We start from the raw sequence: 27,998 nt of genomic DNA on the forward strand, positions 1-27,998 counted from the left end.
ATATTTGTTTTGTCTCTTTTCCTATTACAATGACACATGGCCCTGCTTTTACTTAAACCATCACTTCTAATTTGTCTGGTAAATCTCGAGTTTCAGTTAAAAGAAGCCGTTTTTATCTTCTCCCAGGAGAGGGAGGGGGGCGGTAAGGGGGGGGGGGACTCTGCACTACTGTGTGATTTTCTCCTCGAGTGTGTCCCCGAGAATAAACCAAAGCTCTGTTAAAATGCAAAGCAGCCCCCTATGCAACCATGTGAGGGGGGAATAGAGGCCATATTTTAGCCGCGCTCCCCCGTCAGCAAAATGTTTCTGGAGGAAAGCTAATTCTACTGCGAGACTTACAGCTCTGCCAGGCCGGCCGACAGCACCCGATGCTATCAGGATTAAATTAAGGTGAATTAGAGACAAAGAGGGAGAAAGAGGGGGAAAAGGGATGATGTTAGGGCAGGATTTTCCTCGAGCTGGGTGATCACTTCTTAGTCTCAGGTCATTGATCAGAACAGAATAAACCAGCCGGGATTAAAGCAGACAAGCACACAACCTATAGAGACTATATTTGTGTGGATGTATGCGTGCGCGTACGTGCAGAGAGTGTGAATCCATTGTGCTCCAGGAGGATGAATAAACGCAGCAGCCCAGTGGAGTAATGGAGAAAGTTTGGTTCGGTGTTTAAAATGTTACACTTGAGTTTAACAGCATTCTCTGGGCTTTTCTTGAAGAAATAAATAAGATGGAGCCTCGGCAGTATCTTACTCTTCAGGTTCACTCTGTGCCACGTTGTCTTCTCTCAGATTAAAAGGATCATTTGTAGCAATAACAGCTCTGTTCTACCTGGCTACCTTTTACTCTCTGCACTGTTACATCTTTACACAGATTGAAGTCACTGTATTTTTGATAGGTGGAATTCACTTCAATGTACTTTACACAGTTTACTATATTCTTTACTGTGTTCTTTGCTGTATTATCATTGACTCTCACGATGACGTGCAGGTTTTATATAAAGGCAGTTTCCAGGTGAATTGGAAACTAAAAAGCCTGAATATTCCAAAACTGACAAAGACCCAGACACAAGAGGTGCAAACAGATTTTTTTGATACCTCATTTGGGGTCTGTGTAGTCTTCGTATTCACACATGTTCAGTCATTGCTTGTATTTTATGCAGTCATACATATTACGTGGAAGCTTGCCGCCATGAGCAAGATACTAAACTGGATCCAGAAGCAGAAAGTCACGTGTCTTGAATTGGGTAACTGGATACTTGAGTCTTGTCTGTTTATAGATAGATGGATAGATGGATAGATGGATAGATGGATGGATAGATAGATAGATAGATAGATAGATAGATAGATAGATAGATAGATAGATAGATAACTCAAACTATCCAAAGGAAAAAACAAACAAAAATGTATTACTAAAAATACCCAAAAGTTATAAAACAAATATAAGTATATGTATATGTAATAAATAATAATTAAAAAATGACATTAAAATTGCACTGCAGTATTTAAACAAATATCTTTGTACACACCTGTGTACACAGCATACAGTCTAGAATTAGACCAGAGACATTACTGCAGCACATTAAACGGTGTGATGGCAGATGGCAGGAAAGACTTTCTGCAGTGTTCAACCCTGCACCTCTGCTGAACCACCTCCAGGGCATGTTGAACAGCATATGGAAGTATGAAACCTAGGAACTGAAGCGGCTACATAGTGTAAGTGTCTTTCCAGCTTTCCAAAAGGGACGATCCACCCAATCACACTCTTTCTCAAGATTTTTTATTTTATTTTATTTATTTTTTTGTTTCCTATGTGGACATTCAGCAGAATAGCGTCAACACTTTGTCCTTTAAATGGACAACACAATAATTAGATTCAAAGTAGTTTCTGCTTTGAATGGATGGATAGCTTGACTAGAAATGTGCAGATCATCATCACTGCATTCTCTTGATTAAGAATTAGTTTTGGTCATGTCAAGTTAGGATCACTTTATTGAATCATGAACAAATAAACCACATGCTTCTTTTTCAATGAAATATCTGATTATAATGACTGATTTAAGATTAGCTTCCTTTACACAAAGTGTTTACATTAATGACCACTAATTAGGCTTTAATTGTTTAGTTGCTAGTTAACTGTAATATGAAGTGTTTTAATTGGTCTCTGCTGCATCAGGAAGTGGGTTCAGGGTTGTAGCACGGTTTACTGACTCTATCCCTGGGTTCAGTAGCGCGTGTGTGTGTGTGTGTCTGTGTGTGTCAATGTGTGTGTGTGTGTGTGTGTGCGTGCGTGCGTGCGTGTATGTGTGGGTGTGTTTTAGTAATCATCTAAGGACTCATCATTTGTAAACTAATTTTAACATTCTAATGGGCTTTATCAGCAGTAACAGCACAGAGCACACACACACACACACACACACACAGGTATTACACACTAATGAAAAAGAGGCCTTAGGGAATAAGAGGTTAGTTTAACGTTAGGTTTTACTGCTCCTCATAACGCTAATCACTGTGATTATTATGCTAGCGAGGCTCGTGTGTGTGTGTGTGTGTGTCTGTGTCCTCAGCTGTTAAAGGCATAGCTGTCACCACTCATACACACTAACACACACACATACACTCTTGTGTTATGGAAATGACCCCTGTGTGAATAGGAGTGTTGTGTTCTGCATTGTAGCCCAGCCAGTGGCTAACAACCTCACCGGGAAATTAAAAACCATAAATTCTACTTAGAGCTGATAGCAGCTCATCACACACACACACACACACACACACACACGCACAATCATTGTGTCATCCCTTTCTCCCCCAAGCCAAAGAGATCACGCAACCCTGAGAGGAAGGAGAGTAAAGGAATGAGAGAGAAACTGGACTTTAATAATCACTATTTCAAGTGTAGTTTAACTGATGCAGTGTTTAGTTGTGTTCAGTATATCAATGTGTGTAGTTTGTGCATTAAAAGACAATACTGTTGATGATAATATACATCTTACTTATTGTAGAGAAACTCTTTACCTGATATATGTTTTTCCTCTGTGTCATAGAGCTCCGTTGTTCTCTTAAAAACTATTAAAAACCCATCAGAGAGCCACACTGATACACTGAGTCACATTTGACTTCATTAACATTAAGTCAAATGTGACTCAATCAAACACTCACACACCCCATCCTGCTCATTCCAACACCAAACGTGGATTCATCCACCACTGAAAATAGTCCCTCACAAAACAAGACATTTGAAGATGTACTCTTGGCCTTTGGGAAATATTCTGCACCTTTTTTGGACATTTTTAAGACCAAATAACTAATCAATTAATTAAAAAATGATTGAATACCTTTTTAAATTTGTGCTTTTCTTCTTATTCCTCAGCTTAAAGCTTCTTCAGACGCAGAGGACAGCGATGATGATGATGATGATTTTGACGAGGTACCAGAGAAAGAAGGATATGAGCCACACATTCCTGAGCATCTCCGAGCCGAGTATGGTTAGTTTAACTACACACACACACACACACACACACACACACACACACACACACACACACACACACACACACACACACACACACACACATGCAAACACACACATGCAAACACATGCCCGTGCACTGCTCCGACCCACACACACGTGCATAAATAGTGAGGTCAAGCTACAAAAGAAGACCTGCTGCCGCCATAATCTTTTAAGATCCACACACACATTCAACAAACAAACACACACACGCGCACAGACACACTTCAAACACGTTGAGCAGGTTAAGAGCAGCTAAAGGACTTCTGAAATGATTTATTTGTACAACCACGGTTAAAGACGTGTGTGTCCGTGTATTCAAAAAGTCCAGAGAAACTAAAGAGAAAGCCAAAGAAAGGCTAACAGTCTGATATCTAGTCTGGTGATGTCTGATTGTTTGATTAGTGACACTGGCAAGTTTGTCTTATATTCTGAGTAGAGCAGCAACAAACAGTTATTTTCATGATCACTTTTCACAATAAAGGGATTTGTTGTTTGGTCTATAAAATGTGAGTGTATCCCACCTTAGGCCGATATTAGTGAGCCCTTAGAACACACAGCTGACCAGATAACCAGCAAGAATTAAAACATGCAGACTCCCCTCTATTATCCTTGGAGATTTTAACAGAACCTCCGCTATGAACTGCCAAAGAACAAACAATATATTGCACATTCCACCAGGGATGGAAAACACTGATTCCACAATCCACAGGAATAAAAATATTTTGAAATATTATACTTTTGTATAGATGCTACACATTTTTGTCCATTGAGACTGTTCTGGGTCAAATGATCTCCATATCTATATCCATGTGTTTTAGTGAAATGAATAGTTAATAGTTTTAATAATGATTTCTTTTTATGATGTAGAGTTAGGGTTAGTGAAGACTGATGGCTCTAATGGTTCTACAATAAACCCCACACTTCCATAAAGTTATAAAATACATTTCCATCATTATGTCTATGTTATATTTTCATGTCTTAGGTCAAATAGGACATGATATTGTGTGATAGTAGATGTTTAGTGGTGTAAAAGCTAAAACATACACTCTCTCTGCTCTCTGAAACATGAATCAAGGTTTAATCACATTTATTGATCAGTCAGATCAACTATTGATGCTTTCTAAACACATCTGTGCTTCAACATTTAGTATAGACACTTTTTCTTAGACAAGGGGATTCAATATTGACCCAGAACATACTGTGAGGATGTAGAATATGAACAGTATGTAAGGGTTAATAACAGCTGTTTTGTTTTTCCACTCAAATAACTTGAAGCAAAAACCAAGCACAGTCTAGCAAAGCCCAATGGGTGTGTTCATCCACTCTGGCTGATGTTTTAGTATAGGACAGATGTTGATAATCACCAACATACCCAGTGATAACAACCCCATAAATACCTATACAACTTTACCAGACCATTTCTAAGTAGGGTCAGTGGACTAGTGCAGGGTTGCAGCTTCTCCTACGAATATATCTATATATATGTTTTCTTTTTGTCTGATATGGAGCACAGCACTATGTTATAATGGAGACAGGTATTTTCTTCTCCTCTGCGTATCTTTGATGGATTCGATCCTGTCAACTCATCCATTTACCTTCACCACAGAGTCTCCACTGTGTCTATATGAACAGATGTGAACAGGCCGTTACAGTATTGTCTCCTCCTGCAGCGTGGTTGTATTAGACTTGTATGGATCTTGTCTAGCCTGCGGGCATCACGGTAGGTCAGAGGTCAAAACGTTCAGGTCATTAAACAACTGCCTGCTCATCTTATTGCTATGTCAGCTCCACAACAACATGCTCTTTTCCTAAATATTAAAAGGAATTTGAATGCTGTTAATATGATTATTAGAAGCTTCAGGCAACAGTAAACAGTAAAGCTGTGAAGGTGCTGCTCTGTCAGCCGTATTCAAACCATCCCATCATCACTCATATGGATTCATATGTGAGCTTCTCTGTGTTTATGCGTGCGTCTGTATTTATGTATCTGTGTTAATGATACCATAATCGTCGCTGTTATTGCTACGTCAGCCATGTTGTTTGTGGCTGCAAGGTGCCCTTTGACCCCCGCCCCCCCATGGCGAGTCCCCCCCATGGCGAGTCCCCCCCATGCACCCCCCCTCCAAGCAGCCTCCTGAGTCATTACATCACAACCTCTCCTCTCCTTTTACCTGCGAGCCCATTCCTCTCTCCTCCCACCTCCCTCCATTACTAATCAATTAGACGCTAAAGTAATTAGATTGTATCTGATGTGCCCAAAACAGCTGCTGTGTGTTTGTGTGTGTGTGTGTGTGTCAGGGTGATTAGTGGCTGGCTAGGTAATGATCTACAGGGGCCATACCAAATTAACAATGCAACCTCTCTAATGAGCCCCTATTAGCCCTGCACCTAGATTTTTACCACCCACCCACACACACGCACAAACACACACACACACACACAAGCTTGATATATAAAGAAATACCTTTAGAAATGAGCACTTAAAGTTAACCCCCAATGTACTGTATATCCCTGGTTTTCTATTATGTAGGAATCCTTCAGTCACTGTTCACATTTTAACTTTATTTAAAGAAAGAAAAACCCAACAACATCAGTAATTATTAGAAGTTAATCCATCTCTCAATACTTTCTGGTTTCGCTACTCAGCCTAAGACTGAGTTCCACACTCCCACCCTATTGGTCTCCTTTGTCTTTTGATTTTTAACAAATGTGACTAAAGTAGGAGTTAACTGTGTACTTGTTGAGGACTATTTTCAGCCGTGGAACAATGAGCTATATGAAGTGCTTCATGTTACAGTGAAACAGAATTGTGTGTTTCTAATTTCTTTATTGTGACACATTTCCCAGTGTACAACCCTTTATAGAGCACAAATATTGGGGAATATTACATTACTTTTTTGCTTTTGTGGCTTTTTTCATATATGTTTCCTCACAAGTCTAGGGTAAAACATTTTCCAAAATGTCTAAATATAAAAACTCCACATGGTTGTACAACCTCACAGAGAGACTATTTCAGATGTTACCAAATATAGTTATTCTCCCAATAAAGGGATAATTACAAGTGGGATTGAAATCAAATCCTTCAGATTGGTGTGTGTTACTGTAGAAGACTGCTGGCATCCACACACACTTCTCACCTGTGTTGTTAGATGAGGAAGACGAGGATGACATTCTTTTGGAAATGATTTAGAAGATTTTGCCCACTGATCTACAAACACACACTTCCTTCTATGATATCACTCTACTATGATATGACTATATTGAATAACTGCTTCGTTTTATGTAGCAGTTACATGAAAACAGTCAAATAAAGGTAAAGCATTGATGTTGTTCTATACTAAGCTAATAAAACTGGTTGTATCTGTGTTGTAAAAGGTACATCCTTAATGATAATGAGAGAAATGTTGAGCACCAAGCTAATATTTACATTTACATTTGCAAATAAAATAGCTTAGTCAGTGTTTATTTCAGACCAGAATGACTTGATTTTATTGGAATTGCGTTAATCCATGGATGTTTTTTGTAAATCATATGGACAGTATTAAGTGTTCTTATATTTGATCTAATTACAAACATGGAGAAAAGAACACTTACTATTGATCATGATCAATATTAAAGGAATCAGAAGGAATTAAAAAAAGGTCAAACAGAGTTATGAAGTTTGACATTTTTCTCTTTTCCTCAGTTTTTCATTTCTATACATTTCCTCTCATCTTCATTTCCTTCCTTTCCATTCAGAGAAAGCCATTCAGGCTCTGCTCTGCTCCTTCTTCCATTTCTCCTCTTCCTCTATCTATATCTCTTTACCCCTTTCTCTCTCTCTCTCTCTCTCTCTCTCTCTCTCTCTCTCTCTCTCTCTCTCTCTCTCTCTCTCTCTCTCTCTCTCTCTCTTCTCTCTTCTCTCTTCTCTCTTTCCTCGCCTCTGTCCTGTTCTGTCATTCTGATTATCAGGCCTCTTATCCCTCTCTCTGCTGTCAGGACACTATCTCTCTCTTTCTCAAATTAACATTTTAATTACAGGCCCTGCTTAACCCGGGAAAATCAATACCTCTTTCCGCCTTTCCTCTCTCTCTTTTTCTCTCTCTCTCGCTAAAACCCCCTTAACCCCTTTTTTCTCTCTCTTTCTCTAACAACCACACACACACACACACACACACACACACACACACACACACACACACACACACACACACACACACAACTATACACATTTCCTCCCATTGATCTGTGCGTCTTAACATCCACAACATCCATACAAACCTCTGCCATTTGGCGGTTTGAAAAGAGCAGATTGAGTCTGTATTTCACCACCTGATGGAGAGAGAGGGAGAGAGAGAAGGAGGGATGATGGAGGGGGAGAAAGTGGGGCGAGCCAAATCAGTCAAAATCAGTCAATGGTCAAGTGATTGTCTCACTTGACCATTGACTGATTTGGTTGAACAGTTAAAACATTATTGCGATTACATTGTGTGCAACAAACATTTCACCATCCTAAACCTTTTTACATAGACCATCAATAAACAGCATGTTAACATACATTATATTGTATTTTTAAGTATTTAAGTATTTAAATTTTTAAATTCCTAGCACTAAACAGTGTTTCTCAGCCTATTCTATTATTACATTAATGAGGGATCACGTCGTCGCTCATAGTGATGAACCAGCAGTGAATGATCCAGATGTGCAGCTTTCCGCTTAGCTTTATGAAGCTGAGCGTTTTTATATGTTTGGTTCTCTCTGCCTCTCTCTACAGCTTCCAGCAGTGTTAGCTGTTGGCTAACCTTGACCTTTGATTTTTAATGTTTTAATGTAATAAAATGTTGTTTTTACAACTTGTTGCACTGCCCCCAAGTGGCCAAAAATATTAAAGTAGTTGTAAGTTCATTCATGCATTATTTTGTTGATCTAAAAGCAGATCTAAAATGATGACACACAATATGTGTAGGTCTAATAGTATCCCAAGAAAAGTCTGTATACTGTAAGTATTGATTAACTCAAATATTATGAACCTGAAATGAATTGTATCATTTTGTCTATAAAATTAACAAAAGTAAAATGCCCATCACAGCTTCACAGAGCAGTGAAGTCTTCAGTTTGTCTGATTTGTTCAGATAGATAAATATTCCAAAATATTAACACTGATGTTAAACAGCCAATGCTCACTAACACATATATGTCATTTTTGCTTATGAGAATGAAAAACAACTATCAAAATTGTTTGAAACTATCAAAATTTCTGTGAATGAAATAATCAGTCAATAAAGTAACTGGCTAACTGTGCCAGCACTACTTGAATAAACATAAATGATCAGCATTATACAGGATCAGGACCTTCAGCAGGGAAATATCTATATACAACACATCCTCATATTAAATAACAGTACAGGTCTAAAATCCACCCAGCAAAAACGACATATACGTTTATGTGGTCTAGTCTGAAGTAATGTACTCTCTAGAATAAACCACAGGACTGTAACATGCTGCTTTCACACATCACTGTTAAAATACCTATACAATTACTGTTATGGTTTTTATTTCCATGTGCAGCTTTTTGGATTCTGCATGAATGAATCAAATCAATCATGTATGCTGTGTCAGCGCTGTGGTTGCTTAGGTTTAGTCACAGAAACCACTTGGTTAGGGTGAGGGAAAGATCATGGTGTGGGTTAAAATGATCACCTGAAACCTGGTTTATACCTCCAAAATGACACAGCATTTGTTGTCATGGTAACGGCTAACACTACATGTTACAGTTTAAAAAAAAATCCAACTTGTAGATCTCTCTTATAAAGACTAGTTTCTTAGTTGAATTTAAAACCAGGTAGGTATTTCACACGTAGGTTTTCTTCTTGTTCTTCCACAGTTTTATTGTTCGGACAGAAATCAGCTGGTTTGATTTTCTTGTGTTTTAATCGTCTTTTCTTAAATGCAAATAGGCTATTACTGTCCTATTAGAAAAATCAAGAATTGAAAAGCAGCATGTACAGTGTGGATCATTGAGCAGCAGAGCAGTGAGTGAATGTGTGAGGCAGCAGATCCAGCTCAGCTCTAATAATGTGAGGGATCAGCATGTTGAAGGCTCTCAGCTTACTGCTCCCCTCTCATCTCACCTGCTCTCTGTGTGTGTGTGTGTGTGTGTGTGTGTGTGTGTGTGTGTGTGTGTGTGTGTGTGTGTGTGTGTGTGTGTGTGTGTGTGTGTGTGTGTGTGTGTGTGTGTGTGTGTGTGTGTGTGTGGACTTAAGTCCTTCTCAAACCCCAGAGACCCTGGTTGACCCAGAGTTTGACCACACACACACACACACACACACACACACACACACACACATTTGTTTGATAGGTTTTGAGAGCACATATTGCTGCTGTTGTCTCTTCATTCCTGTTTGGACTGTTTTATAGTGTGCTAAGAGACAAATATGTCATTACTAGTCTTCTTATTGTTGCTCTTTCAGAGAGAGAGATGTAAGAGAGACCTAACATCTGTCTATTGGTGATCCGGTCCAGATGGAAAGACACTAACATATTACTGTAATGACTGTGGTGATTGGTTTTTCCTCTACCTCCACCATGAGTTTGAAATTTGTGTTTTTCAGTCAAATCAACTGTTTGAACTGTTGAAAGTGTTGCTATGAAATTAAGCTCATGCATTCGTGTCCTACAGTCTCACAGAGCAGCTATTATAGATGTAGATATTTAGTTTAATTAATAAGCACTCTCCTCTCTCAGTACTAAAGGTACCAGCAGTAGAGATTCAGGCCAAACTGAAGCATTCATATCTTAACTTTCTCTCGTCTTTGCTGGCAGGTTTGGATCCCTCTCCTTCTACCTCAGCAGCGCCCGTCCCAAAAAAGACTCCTGTTAAAAGACCTGCTGCTCCAGCCCGGCCTCCATCCTCCTCCTCCTCCTCCTCCGCCTCTTTCTCAACCAGGAGATTGAAGAGACTTATAGAACAGGAGGAGGAGGACCCAACCTGTGCTGCTGCCACGATGCGCCTCCTCAGACAGAAGGTTCCTCTGCCAGCAGAGCCAGCACAGTCCAGGTAGCAAGTCCTCTACTGACCTCACTCTACTTAAAACTCCACTCACCTCCTTTATCTACAACAGTCATTGTGGCTGTTAAACCCACACTATTCTATTTCCAGGACCGCAAAATTGGCTAAATTATCCCAACATTCATGTATGAAATGGTCAAATCACCAGACTGCTTGTGATTGGAACCAGTTGTCATATTTCATGTTGTGGTAACTTACATCATCACAGCATTCAGCAAGGATTCATGTCTATATTCAGGTAAAAGCTGGATAAATCTCACCTGTCAACAGAAATGCTGCCAATTCATGGATGCTAATGGAATCATGATTGTTATTTAATGCTAAAGACACTCAACAGTCGAGTTAAAACAGCCTTATATTGTTGTTTGACTTACATCAGACTACACTAAATACATGAAAAAGGTCTGTTTGAAGGCATTTATTAGTTTCTGACTCTGGGAAAGTGAGTTAAACAGTCAAAAGGGCAAAAACAGAAACATTCCCAAAACCTAGCGTATCTGTGAACTACCCCTTTAACCAAACCACACGTATTTAGGATATTCTATGTGATCTGCTTTTGATAACTAACAGATGTTTTCACTTCCATTTAACTGAGCCTCTCTTGAAACAGTGTGGAGCCCCATTTGGGAGGCCCACCTCCCACTTTGAATCCCTCTACCATAGACCCAATAAAACAATTCCCAAATATTCCCACATGAGGTTTAACACAGTTTGTCAGAAAAATACAAGTTGATGTTCACACAGCAACGATGAACATAATCTACTTCAACCATCAAAATGGCAACGGAAATAAACTATGTATTTTTAAATGATAGATTGACTGATTTTATTTAATGCTAATGTTGAGCTGACAGTTTATTTAATAAAGGCTTGGAATGGAGCTCAAGTACAGTATTTAGGTTTTTATATAAATTTGAGCTCATTAAAAGAAAATACATTAAAAATGAGCACTGATACATACTATAGTTGTTTCTGTGACATAGTTTTTATCAACAGGGAGTGATTACATGACTCTTAATTTGTAGTAGTTTTTAAATGGCATTATATTCTTATGCTTGCATTTGTTTTCCTAATTTCTGCAATTTTACACAAAAAGAGCTCATAAAACTTTGCAGATTGTATCGCAATTTAATGATAATCACAATAAAACTCAGTGAAATCCTGTAGGGACTGAAGTGTTTCTGCCTGATTCTGGTCTAACTGTTCCTCTGTGTCCTCCAGCAGCACCTCCTCTGGTCCCAGTTCATCCCAGTCCACTTCAGACCAGAACCCTGTGGATGCTCCCGTGGTTCCTTTCGGTTTGGACCTGTACTACTGGGGTCAGGAGCAGCCCAACGCCGGCAAGATCATCAAGTAACACACATACAGAGATAACAGTAACACAGTTTTGAGGGTGAAGGGTCTTAAATTTGTCTCTTGTAAGTAAAAACCATGACCCCTCCCCCCGCAGGTCTGCCTCGGCGCATCAGTTCTGGGTTCCCATCAGCATGGAGGAGGAGGTGGACAACGAGGAGATGCTGGCAGAGAGCAAGAGCAGATACATCACCTTCCCAGGAAGATTCATTCCTGTCAGCCATCACTGCAGAGCACCACTGCAAAACGGACAGCTGTGTCAGAGACAGGACCGGGTCAAGGTGTCCACACACACACACACACACACACACACACACACACACACACACACAGTTTACACATAAATAAGCCTATAATCAGTCTGTATACTGTAGTTAGTGTGTGTTTTAGCTGTGACCATGTGTCCTGCAGTGTCCTTTTCACGGGCCCATCATCCCACGAGACGACCAGGGTCGACCCAGCAGGGAGGAGGACCGACGCAGGGAGGAGAAGGAGGAGAGGAGGAAACTAGAGGAGCAGTCAGGTGAGGAGGCACACACACACACACACGAGCCAGAAGTAAGTGCATTATATGAAATAAGCCACAGCTCGAGGGACGATGGTGAGTGACATTCTCAAATCCAGAGGTGCATATACAGTCACAGTCAGTGTATGACTCTAACAACATATAACAGTAACAGAATAGCCTGTACTGAGCATTAGATGTCAGTTTTGACTTGTGAAACAGCAGTTTGACAATAAAAACCTGTAACTCAAGGTTGACTTCCGAGCTTTTTCAGCTTAAAGTCAGTGTAAAGTAAGAATAAATATGTGTTCTGAGTTTGACATACCACAGAAAAGTGTGTTGTTAACCACCCTGCCAAATTTGAATTATTAAAGAAATCACCAAATATATGAAATTAGGCTTCAAAGTTGTATAAAAATCAGCCTCTTTCTCTGCTCACAAATGTTGTGGGCGTGGCCACCGAGTTCGCTGAAACCCCGCCCCCTTCCAAGTGTCACCTGTCAATCAAAGTCACAACCTCTACCAGAAACATGGACGCTAGGTCTGAGAGCTTTCTGCTGCTAACTCAGCGGCTAACTCGATGCCTAACTCAGCTAACTGGCTAACTCAGCTAACTGGGTTATGCTTTTCAGACCCGTCCACTAAATCTTGAACACAGAAATCTTTAAAACACAGTTTGTGAAGCCTAGCTCCACAATTCAAATCTAAATGGTTGAAATGCTTTTTACACCTTTTATGACCTATTTAATGTGTTAGAAGAAAATGTTTGAATTCACTTTACACAGTCTTTAAGCAAATATATTTCAACCCTCCTGTTGTCTTTCTGTCGACTGTGCAACTTGTACCCGTCTGGTCTGACTGTTTATAAAGGTATAAATTATCACCACATTCTGTTTTAGAGCTTTTTAGCCAACTTATCACCATGGCTTTTACACATAGTTTTTTTTGGAAATGATGGTTAAAAAGCGTGTTATCCTCCCAGGTTAAAATGGACCTGAGGACAACAGGAAGGTTAATTTAAAAAAACAAACTGAAGGTCCACTTCTAGCTTTTTCTGGAGCTTTCAACCACATCTCACAGTCTTCTATTTAGTGGCGAAAGCTCCTGAAAATTCTAGAATCGAAACATTGTGTTATTTACTAGAAAAAAAAGGTCAGAGGGGATCCACCGAGCAAGACTGCAGAGGTGGAATTGAAGAGTTTTCTCGTCGATGGTCCGTTTTATCCTCAACGACGGTGCCGATGTAAACGGCTGTGGAACAAACAACAAACAATAAACAAACAGTTAGTAAAGCAATATAACAGCCTGCTGTGTGCTGATAGGCTGCTCTACACATTATCAGTGTCAGACTGAGACTCACCAGTCTGCAGGATGTCCACCAGCTGCCTGCAGTGTCTTGTTAACCACCGGCTTTCTGTGTGTGTGTGTGTGTGTGTGTGTGTGTGTGTGTGTTTGTGTGTGTGTGTGTGTGTGTGTGTGTGTTTGTGTGTGTGTGGCCGTGGCATGCAGTCCAGTGAGTTGTGAAATAGCATCTTTTGTTACCAACTACACTATCGATCCACGAGTCAATCTCACACCTACACACACACTTACACACACACACACACACACACACACACACACATACATAAATCAATCTCACAGTAGGGGGGACAGTGGCCTGAATGAGTTGATGGACCATTGGCCTCAGCTCCCTCTACCTATTCAGTCACACATTCACACACACACACATACACACACTGTACACACAAACACACACACAAGCATACAGTGAGGTTAAACAGCCAGTGAGGGACATTGTAAAGGTCAGCTGAGACCAGTTTCCATAGTGACAGACATGAAGCTAATGTGGGTGTTGTTATTTGGAGACTTGATAGTGTTTATTGAGTGTGTGTGTGTGTGTTGTTGTGGTCATGGGTACACATACACACACACACATCACACCTGCATCTCCATTACAACTCCTAACTTCTTCACCATGTCAGCTGACTCTCATCTTTTTTTATCATGTTGCAGTGAAATCCAGTTCTAAAATGATCAGGTATCAATGACTTTTATTGACCTGTATTGGTGACCAATAGGATATCAGCCAACATCAATAAAGCCTTCATCTTCATCTCCCTCACGTTTATGGTCGGCTGTATTTGCCATAAATAACATAAAAGAAAGAAGAATAAAAGAAAAGATCTAGGTGTGAAGTTGTTATGCTTCAGAGCTTTAAAGATATCAATATCAAGAGTCAGGAAACTCAGGTTGGAAAAAGGAGGTGATGACATGCACTAAAGGTTACGATAGGTCACTGTTAGACTGAGCAGGAAACACTTCTTTTTATTGATACCTTCCACACAGTCATTGATTTCCATTTATTTCAATACAGTCTGAAAATCAGTTTGCATGACATTAAAATGTTTAAGTTGTTTAATTGCAGACCTGCTGTACTTTAAGGTAGATTATTCCAGTGTTTATAGTCATGTGTTTTAAAATGTTCTTATTTTATACATATAGTTGTATTATTAGTGAGATGTGAGAGTACTTAAATACTTCATATGGTTTAAATATGGTTTTAAAGACTTTATTTAAACCATATTTAAAGGTGCAGTGTGTAGAATTTAGTGGCATCTAGTGGAAACAGACTTGGCACAAATGGTTTATAATATTTATAAGTAGTTTTAATTCATGTATAATAACCTGAAAGTAAGAACTGTTGTGTTTTCGTTAGCTTAGAATGAGCTTTTATATCTACATAGGGAGCGGGTCCTTTTCTACAGAGGCTGCCATGTTACACAAGTTTCATGACCAATGTAGATTCTCCTACATGCTTGGAAGGGGGGGGGGGGGGGTAGGGACAGGTGTGTTCAGTTGACTCAATTGAAATGAAAAATGACTCTAAGTTCCATTCTTATAAGTGAATTACCACACAGTGATAACGTAACTCTGACAACAGGAAAAGCAGCCTTATAGAAGCATCATGACTCAGTTTACATTGTAACAGTGAGCTGATGGAGTCCAGTGTGTCCAGCTATCACTGCATACAGTAATCAGTAGGAGGTATGGTGGGAAGCCAGTGAGGGATAATGTCATTGCTCAAATAAAGCTACAGGAGGTACTAGTGCAGCGAAGGATACCATCAACTTACTGATGAAGCTGGTGAAGCTCCTCACTGACAGATGACAAGTAGCAGGTGGTGTCAGCCATCACAGGAGGCACACGGCTGTCTGTGAGAGACGTGACACTCTCAGAGTTGAAGAAAATGGGAAAGTATCCTTCAAAACTGGCTAAAAAGTGGTGACAATATTATCAATCCCCTTAAAACTCCACTTATTAGTTGGAGACTCTGAAACATGATACCTGCAAAGCAACGATCAGTTAAAGGAAAGTGCAGACTAAGCTTCTTTTATACTTTTGAATTGATAATTATCAATTCAGTAATCCAGCTGTACATTGATGTGGTCCTGTTAGGCTTATGTGGTGCATTTACATGTTGTTGTTTTTTAAAAATATGACGCTACAGGTGTAAATAATCAAATGAATGATGGCTGAATTCCATTTAGCTGCTTCAGATTCAGTATCCTGGTGATGTACATGTTGGGTCACTGTCACACTGTCAGGTTTTATGAGGACACTTGACTAGAACAGAGCTAACATCTGTGCTTTTACCACTAAGACAATTCCAAATTTCTGCTGTGAACAAACTGCAGCTATCATGTTTGAGACTAGGTTCTTGCTGCTATTAAGCTGTTAACTGAAGGAAACATGACTCCATTAGCAGAGCTGAGCCATTCATCACACCTTCATTTCTCCTGACATGTATACAGGTTTTATTAGCGTGGTTTTAAAGCATGGATTGCTATAACAACATAGATCTGTCACGATAACTACTTTTATTGGACGATATATTGTCTTAGAAATAATCGCGATAAACAATATTATTGTTATTTGAAGATCATTTTATATTACTGATATAATGATAATATAATAGTATAATAATGCAAAGGGGGTGGATATTTACTGTTTCTACACACATTCTAACCACTGTGGTGATATCTAGTGCCACCAACAGGCCTTATTCTGTGATGTATCTCAACACCTACTTGATGGATTGACACCAAATTTGGTTGAGACATTCATGGTCACCAGAAGATGTATTCTAATGACTCTGGTGATCCACTGACTTTTCCCTCTATTGATCAGGAATGATAAGGGAACAGAATCAGACCAATAAGCAGAATCCATAACAGCATTAGTATCAATAAAATCCGATCAATTCCCATCCCTACTCTGTATGGATATGTCTAATTATTGGATGGTTCATACGTTTCTATTCCTCAGAGGATGAATAGTAAGAACTTTGATGGTTTTGACTTTTCATCACATGACATGTCACTACATTTTGACGTTTTCATTGGCTGTTTAAACAAGATGGTTTAGTTCAATCCAGATTTCTGCTTCTTTGTTGTTAGTATTCTCTATACACACACACACACACACACACACACACACACACACACACACACACACACACACACACACACACACACACACACACACACACACACACACCAACCATCAGAGTCCATGCAGCTGACTGACAGACTGGGATGGGAGGAACTGATGCTATGACACTGTGCTACTATATAGATTCATTCTTTCTCTCACACACACACGCACACACACACTCTCACACTCACACACACACACACACACACACGCAGTCCCTGTGCTTAGTGGCGCGTAGCTGAGAGACGTCTGAACAAACCAAAGACCCCAGATGCCTTAGTAGATGTGTGTGTGTGTGTGTGTGTGTGTGTGTGTGTGTGTGTGTGTGTGTGTGTGTGTGTGTGTGTGTGTGTGTGTGTGTGTGTGTGTGTGTGTGTGTGTGTGTGTGTGTGTGTGTGTGTGTGTGTGTGTGGCCTGCCCCCTGCCCTCACACACACACACACACACACACACACAGACCCCAGCTGGATGGGCTAAGAGGTGTTGACGGAGAAAAGAGCCCTGCTGCAACACTGATTAAATTCAGAAGACTAGCTCGGCTTTTCTCTCATCTTTCTCTCATTTCTGTTTTCTTTTCCCGTTTTCCCTTTCTCCTTTTTTTTTCTTCCTTCTATTCACTCTTACTTTTGTTTTTCTCTTTTATCTTAAAGTCCTCTAAGATCACAACAACAAAAAGTAATGTAGGACACACACCTCCAACACACACACACACACGGACGGACACACACATACATAAACACACAATGTAAATGCAGCTGCTCCTCTTTTAGCAGTAATGATTCTCCTAAATACACCAGCTGCTTTTCAATTACCGCTTTTCTGTGTGTGTGTGTGTTGTGTGTGTGTGTGTGTGTGTGTGTGTGTGTGTGTGTGTGTGTGTGTGTGTGTGTGTGTGTGTGTGTGTGTGTGTGTGTGTGTGTGTGTGTGTGTGTGTGTGTGTGTGTAATGAGGGATAGTTGAAGGTCTAGTCAGACCCAGGGTCAGACGGACTGATTAATAGAGACACACACACACACGCATAGAGCCGGGGTCAGTGTTTTGACAGAGTGGAGAGGCCCGACTTCAATCCCATCACAATCACAGTGTAATTACTTTGCATTACGGCAGGTTTATCTCTAATTCGAGCGCAGTACTTCATTAACTAGAAGTGTCTCTTCGTTTAGACCGTCATTACTCTGCATTACAGCCGCTTTTACTTTATCGCTGCAGAATTATGACATTACACTTTTCATTAACACCGGAATTGGATCCAAATGAGCCTGTACTACACACTGTTTACTACTCACACTGTGTAAAACCCGTGCATTATGAGCTCATTTATGTTATCAGCTGTAATTACTTCACCAAGCACCCGCATTAAAATGACTTTTTTTGTTCAAAGTTTCCATCCAGATTTGTGGCAGTGAGAGAAAGGAGTTACTTCACTTCATTACATAGAAATTCCATCAGCTGACAGATTACAGCAGAATGAAGCATGACTGACTTTTTTTTTTTTTTTTTTAGACAAGTTGGGACTTTTTGAGTAGAATCAGTAGAGTCTGAAATGAGGAAATATATAGAATGAATGCAGTTAATACACTTTTTTGTTTTTGCATAGTGTTTAAATAGTAAAAAAAAAACTGGGTCAAATTGTGCATCATTAATGTGAAATACTAAATACTTCAGTAAAGGTGGTTGTAACTTATCTGCCACAGCTGCTTAGAACATTAAAACCAAAGGTAGGTAGTAACTCAGATAGAGCTTACAGTCTTTTTCCCCACCAGCCTCTTACCTCACTTGTTTTTGGGTTGCAGACTTATGGGACGCAGAGATGATGCGAGAGATCGAGCTGGCGACAGGAACGGACCTGGGTTCTGAAAGTCTGGGTAAAAAAAAGAAAGGGAAGAAGAAGAAATACCCCAACCTGAGTGATCTGAAGCAGAATGCCAACACGGCTCGCTCCAGACTGGAGAAGAAGGTCTTCAACAAGTACGTCACTTCCTGCTCATCACACAATTGACAGGGCCAAGTTAAGATTTTAACATTTTTCTTTGTGTTTTTGCTCTCTTCCTCCCTGAAGGGGCTCCATGCGCAGAGTAGCAGACGCCTTGAGCAAATCGGACCGCAGAAAACATGAAAAGTTCTCCAACCAGTTCAACTACGCCCTCAACTGAGCTGCAGCTGGAGTGAGCCGCACCAAGTACTGAAGAAAGAACGCTTTTAATTTATTGTTTGTGAAACGTGACCGATGAAAAGATTTGAAGTATGTTTAAACACTAATGTCTATAAGCTTTCATGAAGAAGCATTAATGATGAGCTCAGTGATGTTCTTAATGAAGTATCAGAAAATTCAAATACAATATCACTTATGTTTAATATCGCCTTTCAATCTGCCAAATCCACTCAACATTTCGAATTTTTGTATAACTGACTGAATTGTACTGTACGACTGGATGTTTTTTTATGTCTTATATTTGGATTTTGGGGTATCAAAGACATGTAGAATTGAAAATGTCTTACTAATCTGTACCAGAAGTAAAATGTTAATGATTCTCTTCAGTCTGTCTTTGTGTCTTTTTCTTCGTCCATCTTTCATGTAGGTTGAATGATATTGTAACAGTTGTGTTTCGTATTGTTGTTTCCTCAGATCACATTATTAGAGTAGAAGGAGAAGACTCAGGACACAAAGAACTAAATGAATTCATGCAACAGCATCTCTATTTAAAGGGCCAATCCACTAATTTAATGTTATGGCTCAGTAAAGTTCACAAAAGACACCGACTTTTCAAAATAAAAGCAGCAGAAGTGGAGATATCCTGATTTTTAGTTTCTCATATATGTGTTCCTACATTTCCCATAATGCAACCTAAAAGCTCTTTTTAGTAGTTCCTCCTTGCTGGTGTTGTCCTCTATGCCTTGTCCAGCAGAAGCAGGTAAGTTAAAGTTATAATTAAATATTATCTCTTATAAAAACCAAAAAACACTGTTTTAAAACACTTGTGATAAAACATAAATCTCACCTTTATGTTGCTTCATGGTAGTTTTTGGGTGCAGGATCTTCTCAGCCTCATTCTGGTGCATCAGGCTGTGCTGAGCTCATTACTGCCCCCTGAAGACAGAGGAGGATAACCCCCCACTGTTCCTACATGTGAGCACTATGATTATAATGGATGCTATTCCTCCAGTGACCACAAGGAGCAGCAATGTGCACATTCAAAAATATACTGAAATAACAAAAAATAAACTGAAACAGATTTGCGTTGATTGTTGTTTACTTGTTTGTTTATTTCAGTGAAACCTCTTAATGTGGAGCAGAATCAAACCTGAGAGGGACGAGGCACTGCTGGATGAATGTGAGAGGTGACGGATGGATCTGGGAATAGAAAGTAAGCAGCAGTCGACAGTACAACAGGTTACATTGTCCTGTATTTGGGAAACACCAGTGGACTGAGGGTGGTGATAACAGGCCGATTGTCTAATATTTGGGATCATTTGGCGATCATAAACAGCTGTAACAGGTCTATTCATTCATGAGCATTATGGACCCAAAACTGTTAATGTAAAAAATGACCCCATTACATGTAAAAGTTCAGCATTCAAGTGTATGTCAAAGTTTAATATTATCAATGAAAATTACCGTAAGTATTGAAATATAAGTGCTTTAAAATGTCCCCAGTGACTATATATGAAATAAGACATTATTAAATCATCAATACTGCTGGAGGTGGAGCTACTTTATATACAGTTTATGGTTCCCAACATAGGGTCTGGTCCCTCCAAGGGGTCAACACATTGATTTTAGGGGTCGTGAGATGATTTGTGTTTTCATTATCTGGATTTTTCTCTCCTCTTTTTTTCTGAATTATTAACTAATTTGACCTTTTTTAGCATCTGACAGTTATTTAAATGATATGAGAAGTTTAGAGGAGAAATGGTTGAATTCCAACTCAGACATCTGAAAAGTGACGAGACCTCAACTGCACCTTGTTTTCCTACCAGGCCACAAGCTAAAAAGGCTGAGATTTGATCTTGACCCATTTGTTGTAATTCATGAGTAAACATGTTAGGTTATATAATATTCTGAGGTCAAATCTTGAGCTTAATATTATACAGTAACCGTTCGCCGCCAGATAAATGTGCACGCCGTGAGGAGATGCTGCTAACAGATCGTTGCCATGACAACAAAACTCACTGAGCTGCTCGTTCTCGTGTTTCATTGTCATCATTTTTAATATCAAAGACGATACCATGTGAGCTGAGGATTCAGTACATCCAAGGATTTCATGGAAACTGTCAACAAATTCAATAAATAACAGAAACAGTCCAAATGAAAACGATCACAGCTGGAGTTACAGGTACTTACAATAGATCAAGCCATTCCTTAAAGTCATAAATAAACATTCAATATTCATACAGACTTTTTTCTTCTTCTTTTTTTTGTTGGAAAAACAAAGAAATCAACTATTAGTCTATTACTTAGTTTTAAAACAGCATTCAGAATATGGAGCTAGAAGGTAGATTTATGTACAGTTTCTGGTAGATATTCACATTCTATCAAAATAATCCGTTGAAATTAAAGCCTTCAAATGTTGGTAGTAAAAAGAGGAGCTGAGCTGACAGTCTGTCTGCTGTCCTGCAGTTCATTCATACACTCAGCATGTCATCCTCTGTGTGTGTGTGTGTGTGTGTGTGTGTGTGTGTGTGTGTGTGTGTGTGTGTGTGTGTGTCTACAGGTGTGTGTTGTAGAAGGCGGGTGCAGCGTAGCTCTGAGTCCCCAGCATGAAGGGGGACAGGACGTGGCTGGCGGTGAGGAAGGGCAGCTGGACCAGGCTGCCGGCGGAGGGGTGATGGTGGCCCGCGTAGCCAGCGTGCATGGCCAGGTGCCCGCTGACGGGAGGGGACGGGCTCAGAGGGCTCAGTCCCCCCAGGCCTCCCCCTACCCCTCCCCCTCCTCCCCCTGCTCCCCCTCCTCCGGTTGGGGCGGAGGTGTCTGCGCCGGGGTTCTGTTTCTTCCACTTGGTCCGGCGGTTCTGGAACCAGATCTTGACCTGCGTCTCGGTGAGGGAGAGGGACAGAGCCAGGTTGAGCCGCTCACACACTGACAGGTAGCGCGTGGACTTGAACTTGTTCTCCAGCGCCACCAGCTGCTCGTAGGTGAAGGCAGTCCGGGCTCTGCGGGGCTTCCCCGATTTGGAGTCCGAGCCAGAGCGCTTCCTCTTAGGCTTGCCCTGGGAGCCCTGGCCCCCGTTGCTCTGGGAGTTGCTGAGCTGGCCTGAGGAGCTTCCTCCGGGGCTCTTGGTGTCTGTGTTGGGGTCCTGGTGGCCGTGCTGGCTCAGACCTCTGTCTCCGTTACTTGGCAGAGCCGAGCTGCTCTCCTCGCTGCTGTAGGGCTCATCTGCAGCTTCTGAGTCTGGGGTCCCAGGTCTGTGGTAGTCATCCTCATCTGGACTTCTGTACACAAAGCCTTCCTCTGTAAAAAACACAACACATGACATTTTACCAGCTGTCATTATGTACATTCATTCAAGTCCATCTCTGACACACACACACACACACACACACACACACACAAGCAGCAGGTTTTTTCTTTTTTCTATTTTGTCTTTTTGTCTCAGGAACTATGTATTGAATGTATAGATTTAGGCCTGAAGATGATGATAAACTCACATTCACATCATGCTGATCCTGCTGTGATGTGTTTGATCATTACTCTACTTAATATGTATGTATACATAATTGATAATTATTTAACAAGACAACATAAAGTATAAGAATAATTATACTATTTTGAAAAAAGTCCATAATTAATCACAGTCTTAATGACAGTGTGACAGTCTGTTATCAGCCAGACATTTAAAGACTGTTCAGTTCAGTTAGCAGGGCCGCACTAACACACCAGGGGGCCCCTGGAGTGAAAATGAGCAGTGGGCCCCAACTGAAGCCAGGTTCCCCCATTCTTATGTTCATAATGTAACATTTACTATTGTGTTTAAGTAGCAGCATGAGATCTGTCTTCCTCTGCTGCAGTGTGCCATTTATTTACTGATATGTTTACTGAACGAACATTTACTAAATATAATATTAAAATATTAAAGCACAGGGCTACATGAAAAATCTAGAAGCATCTTAACATGTTTATTATTTCACTTCTTTCTGTGTTTATGTAACCAAACACATGTTCATTGACTCAGATCATCACACGGTGAACCTGGGCCCTCAGGGGCCTTCTCAGTGCTCACGTTATTCACAAAAGAATGATCCTAAAGTCAGAATAAAGAATGAAAATATAAAAGTTTCAGTATAAAGAGAAATCAGCTTTTTAGAAAGTATATTAAATGAATGAGTTGACTTTTAATGAGTGTTTTCCAGAATAAAGCTGCTCATCTAGCAGCAGGCCTGAAGCTGACTGCAGCAGCACACACTGTACAAGCACTGCACACTACATGTGTTCATGCGTTAGTGACCAACTCACACTGTTCAAAGAAACCAAACTCAACAGTAAAAGAAAAGAAAACTATAGGAATAGGAATAGGAAGGGGGGAAAAGAAAAAAGAAAACAACACATTTATTTTTAGCTGAAAATCTCAATTAAAAAAAACCAGTGAAACCACATTTATTTAATAATCAGTTATTACTTTAGAGGTTGATGCAGATTTTCACAAGGGATGTTTTTTTTAATTGAAGTTACAGGCCTGATGTTTGACATGTCAAATAATATGAATCTATATTGTTTAAATCATAGTCTGTATTTTATATGAGCCTCTGATAGACTCCTAGAAATACACACACACACGCACACACACGCACACGCACGATCTCTAATAGATTGACTTTCCTATTTAGAGTCTGACAGTTTCTCAGTGTGTCTCTTGTGTTATTTACATTTAATTCCAACATTAATAATATAGTTCCATCATTTTAAACAGGAGCTGTCAAACACACATACAGACATAATCCACATTCAGCTACTTCAAAAAGTTTATATATTCAGATTATTATTATTATTATTATTATTAGAGTAATGCATTTATGAGGCTGTTGTTCACTAATGGATCCACTGAAAACTACATTTAAACTGACAATAATCTCAGTGTGTTTAATGAGAGCTGTTTAGGGTCATTCACATAATCTCCCGCCACAAGATCAGTAAAAATGTTTTGGGGGAAATCAGCAGATTCAAATAAATATCTGGTTTAGATTTTTCTAAATATTCTCTGCTTCAGTTTTTTATTTGATCAAAACAGTTTTCTACAAGACAACTCAACATTCACTTAGTGGGTTTTTCACATGTGTTGAAAATGTATATGTGTGTTTTTGTACGTAGAAAAATGTATTATAAATACCCGACGTTCAAAACATAAAAAAGTAATAATAAAAAAATAAGACGTAGAGAGAAAAAAAACTGAAACAGACTGATAACAGAAAGAGCTTCAGATATGTTTATATTTATAGAGTCATATCACACAGAGAGGACGGAGCTGGAGCTAATGAGTTTTAATGGAGACACACACACACACACACACACACACACACACACTGTAGACTGCTGCTTGAAACAGATATTCACCAATCAATAATACCGATCACACACACACACACAAACTGCTTTTCTTTTTTTTTTTCTTTTTTTTTTTTTTTTTTTAGCTCGGCTTCAATTAAGAGTGAAGAGTTTTTTTCTTTATCAGGATTAACTCCAAACTTGTAGTCTGAAACATTTACAACACAGCTCCAACTTTTTTTCTTTCACTTTTTTTTTCTTTTCTTTTTCTTTATTTTAGGTTACGAGCACGCGGCTCCAAATCATTAAGACTACTTTAATTATTTTTAAATGTGGATGATCGATCAGTGTGTGAGTATGTGACACTAAGAGAAGACTCTGCTTATCATGTGATCCTAAACACACTGCAGATTGGTGTGTGACACTTAAACCAAGATTCACACAATATAAACAACAGCGCTCTCTGTATCACACATTCATATTATTCATATTAAAAGAATAGATTAAGAACAGTCACAGCTGATTGTTTGAATGACACATAGAAAATAAATAATAAGAAAAGGGAAACATTGGAGCAGTAAAGCAGCTTATTATCAGTGTAACTGTGTGTAGATATACAACTGCACTTTCGCTCTATTTAAAGGGCTTAGCTATAGAATGCTACACAATTAGCAGGTCAAAATAAAACTAAAAATGAACAGAAATTCAAGGAATCGAAATTAAAAAAGAAAAGTAAAAATGTTTAAGTTAACTTTAAATAAATTCAGATAGAGAAAAGAGTGTGAGTGGCGGGTAAATAAACGGAAATAAAATAAATATATTAAAGAAGAGAAAAAGCAGTGAAGAGCGTGAGTGTAAAGGTTCATTCCGTGTAAAATAAGACTTACTGCTCTGGTATTCATCAGCACCGTAGCAGCCTTTGCTGGGCTCGAGGCTGGGCTCGCGCTCCCCGGTTCCCGCTCTCCTGTTCTCCGCTCCGTACGCGCCCAGCTCACGCTCGCGCTCGCGCTCGGCCCGGCTCGCGTGCTGCTGTCCGTGTCGCCGGTTGCTCGTGAACTTGTTTGGGTCCAGGATGTCCAGGACGGAGAAGGAGGTGGTCCGGTGCCCGGTCGGGCCCTGCCAAACAGCACACCCCAATCATTCACTGACGTTTACATGACGTTACACAGTCAGTCCATCAGCCTGGAGCTCGTGCTTCTCCTCGGCACGAGCCTCAGATAAACTAATGTTCATGTTCAATGTTTAATATGTTTTAAATTTTTTAATGTTGAGGTTTTCATTCATTATGAGTGACTTATATTGCCCTATTAATTTATAACAATGTATAATCTATAAACTGTAATATCTAATTCAACACAATTATTTCTATTAGCACAAAATAAAGTGTGTGACAGTCACAAGTTTAGACACACTCATTCACTTCAATGAGAAAGGCTCCACACTTATGATTGGTACTGTAGGCTAATAATAATAAGAATAATAATGATAATAATCATAGGCTATTCATAATGCTACTACAACTACTCTATTAATACTCTAATAATATTAATAGCCTCATAATATGTGTTATAAAATAGTCTACTAATAGTCTAATAATATAATAGTCTAATACTCTACTATGTGTAGTAAATAGCTGGCATCCCGTGAAATACAGTAGGCTTATTACAGTAGTTTGCACATATGGAAGCAGTGTTAAAATAGTGAATGAAAGACAAACATCACATCTACAACATGAACACACATCTACATTTCCTCCATGTGTCGGTCATAGTGTTTCACAAGGAAAACAAATCAGTGCTATTTTTAATTTTTTATAGCACAATGGTGAGAATGGAGAATGTCAGCTATATAAAAAGGCACTGATCTATATTCTGCACCATTCTTTTTTTCTGATTAGATGGAAATAACTTTAAAACAATTATGTGCATTATTGTTTTTTGTTTTTTTTTAGAGTTAAATAAAAACCCGGATTTATCATTTCCATAAAAGTCTGTGTAGCTTTATATAACACAGAGCAGTTTGACCCTGTAGCCTGTGTGTATACCATGATGTAGATATGTCCTGTGAATTTATATCCTCAAGATTTATGTCGAGCCAAAAAGGTGCAGCAAGTGCAGTGAGCAGATAAAAGGCGGTGCAGGGGCTCAGTGAAGCCCCCCCCCCCCCTCCTTCCCTGCACTACATCCTGATTAGGATCATTCATTTATTAATGAGGCCAGTCTGGAGCATGTCGACATGAATAATCCCACATTAATAATATTATAATTCTCTCTCTTAATAATCCGAAGGGGCATGCAGGGGTGGGACCCAGGGGGCTATTAACATCTAATGATAAGAATAATCACACAATAGCATGATCAGAGCTGGGATCAAGAGGAATAATCCTTTTATTTCAGATATGGAGGAGTTCATAATAAACCTGCTGTAATCTATAGCAGATTAAATTACTTTCTAGAGGATAGAACTGAATATGAGTCATTTTCCACAACGAAAAAAGGCCTACTTTTACTCTTTTATTTAATAATAATTTTAACATTTTAATTCTAATCACAATAAATAGAATTTTCGTTTAGCTGATAATTATATAACTAAGAGTAAGTATTACATGTTGTTTTTAATGTGCAGTGAGAAGATAAAATCATGTAGTAAAATTCGCATGTAGCGTTTTCAGTCAAATGTTATTGATTAGAGCGTCAGAAAAGTTTGCAGCTAGTCTTCCTCTGAGCTCTCGTGGGGGGGAAAAGGCGTTTGGTGATATCTGTTCACTTTATTTTTTTTTATTGTTTCCCATTACATTACCCAAGCAAATTGGCTGTTAAATTTACTGCTATATCTTAATGAAGGCCTCGTCTGGCTGCTGGGGCCGGACAGCCACAACATGGCTCCACAGGGGCAACAAGACGTTTCACAGGACAACACACGAAACTGATTAACATTAAAAAACAAAGAAAACAAAAACAAACATAGCTTTAGTAGCTTTTTAGTCTGTATTTTTTTGGTTTATTTTGTTCAATTTACGCGCTGTTTAACACTGCGTTTCTGCTACTTTTTAGGCAAATGATCTCCTAACATGTTTTATTCTCATACTACTCTGCACCTGCTGTGTTCTTGTTGTGTCTAATGATCCCACTTCATCTCTTTTTGTTTGTGTATCTTTCAGTTTTGTGCTGCTACAGCTACACACACAGAGGGGGGTGAGTGAGTGAGGTTTGGTCCCAGGCATCTACCTGCTGTGGCGGGGCCAACACCGGGTTGGTCGGCGGTGGTTCCGTGTGGTTCTCCACGGCCTGAGCGTCTCTGCCTCCGTTCACCGCGCCGGAGAAGAGCCTCTTCTCCCCGGCAGCAGCTCCGTCCAGCATGTCTGCGCTGTCCGGGCCCACCACGGTCTGGACCCCGTCTCCACCGGGCGCAGGCACCGCTCTGTCCCGGCTCATGACGGACTGAACCGCGTCCACCACAGGCCCAGGTGCGACTCTGTCCCGGTTTATCACGGTCTGGACCCCGTCCGTTCCGGGCCCCGGTACCGATCTGTCCCGGTTCATCACTTTAGTATTCCTACTGTCCTTTTCCCATATATTAAAAATCCCGATTAAAAAGCAGGAGCGATG

At 39.8% G+C, this 27,998-nt stretch overlaps 2 protein-coding genes across 4 annotated transcripts in view; one reads left to right on the forward strand and one right to left on the reverse strand.

The window, feature by feature from the left end:
* The window catches only part of uvssa (UV-stimulated scaffold protein A), a 34,162-nt gene extending 15,014 nt beyond the window's left edge, over window positions 1–19,148 (forward strand). For 2 of the 3 annotated variants that reach the window (XM_053324499.1, XM_053324498.1), the window contains 7 exons: window positions 3,367–3,481; window positions 10,312–10,546; window positions 11,780–11,911; window positions 12,009–12,192; window positions 12,323–12,434; window positions 18,707–18,881; window positions 18,973–19,148. In XM_053324499.1, the coding sequence (XP_053180474.1) occupies window positions 3,367–3,481; window positions 10,312–10,546; window positions 11,780–11,911; window positions 12,009–12,192; window positions 12,323–12,434; window positions 18,707–18,881; window positions 18,973–19,066 (1,047 nt within the window). In that variant the 3' untranslated portion in view covers window positions 19,067–19,148. The remainder of the gene's footprint in view (window positions 1–3,366; window positions 3,482–10,311; window positions 10,547–11,779; window positions 11,912–12,008; window positions 12,193–12,322; window positions 12,435–18,706; window positions 18,882–18,972) is intronic. The other variant, XM_053324500.1, reaches the window with a different exon arrangement.
* Window positions 19,149–21,619: 2,471 nt separating this feature from the next.
* nkx1.2lb (NK1 transcription factor related 2-like,b) lies at window positions 21,620–27,932 on the reverse strand. The gene is made up of 3 exons (XM_053324504.1): window positions 27,618–27,932; window positions 25,278–25,506; window positions 21,620–22,362 (listed from the first exon to the last, which is right to left on the reverse strand). The coding sequence occupies exons 1-3, from the start codon at window positions 27,930–27,932 to the stop codon at window positions 21,620–21,622; spliced, it is 1,287 nt and encodes a 428-aa protein (XP_053180479.1).
* Between the last annotated feature and the right edge of the window lie 66 nt (window positions 27,933–27,998).

Source organism: Scomber japonicus, chromosome 8 (assembly GCF_027409825.1).
Source record: "Scomber japonicus isolate fScoJap1 chromosome 8, fScoJap1.pri, whole genome shotgun sequence".
Taxonomy (NCBI): Eukaryota; Metazoa; Chordata; class Actinopteri; order Scombriformes; family Scombridae; genus Scomber; species Scomber japonicus.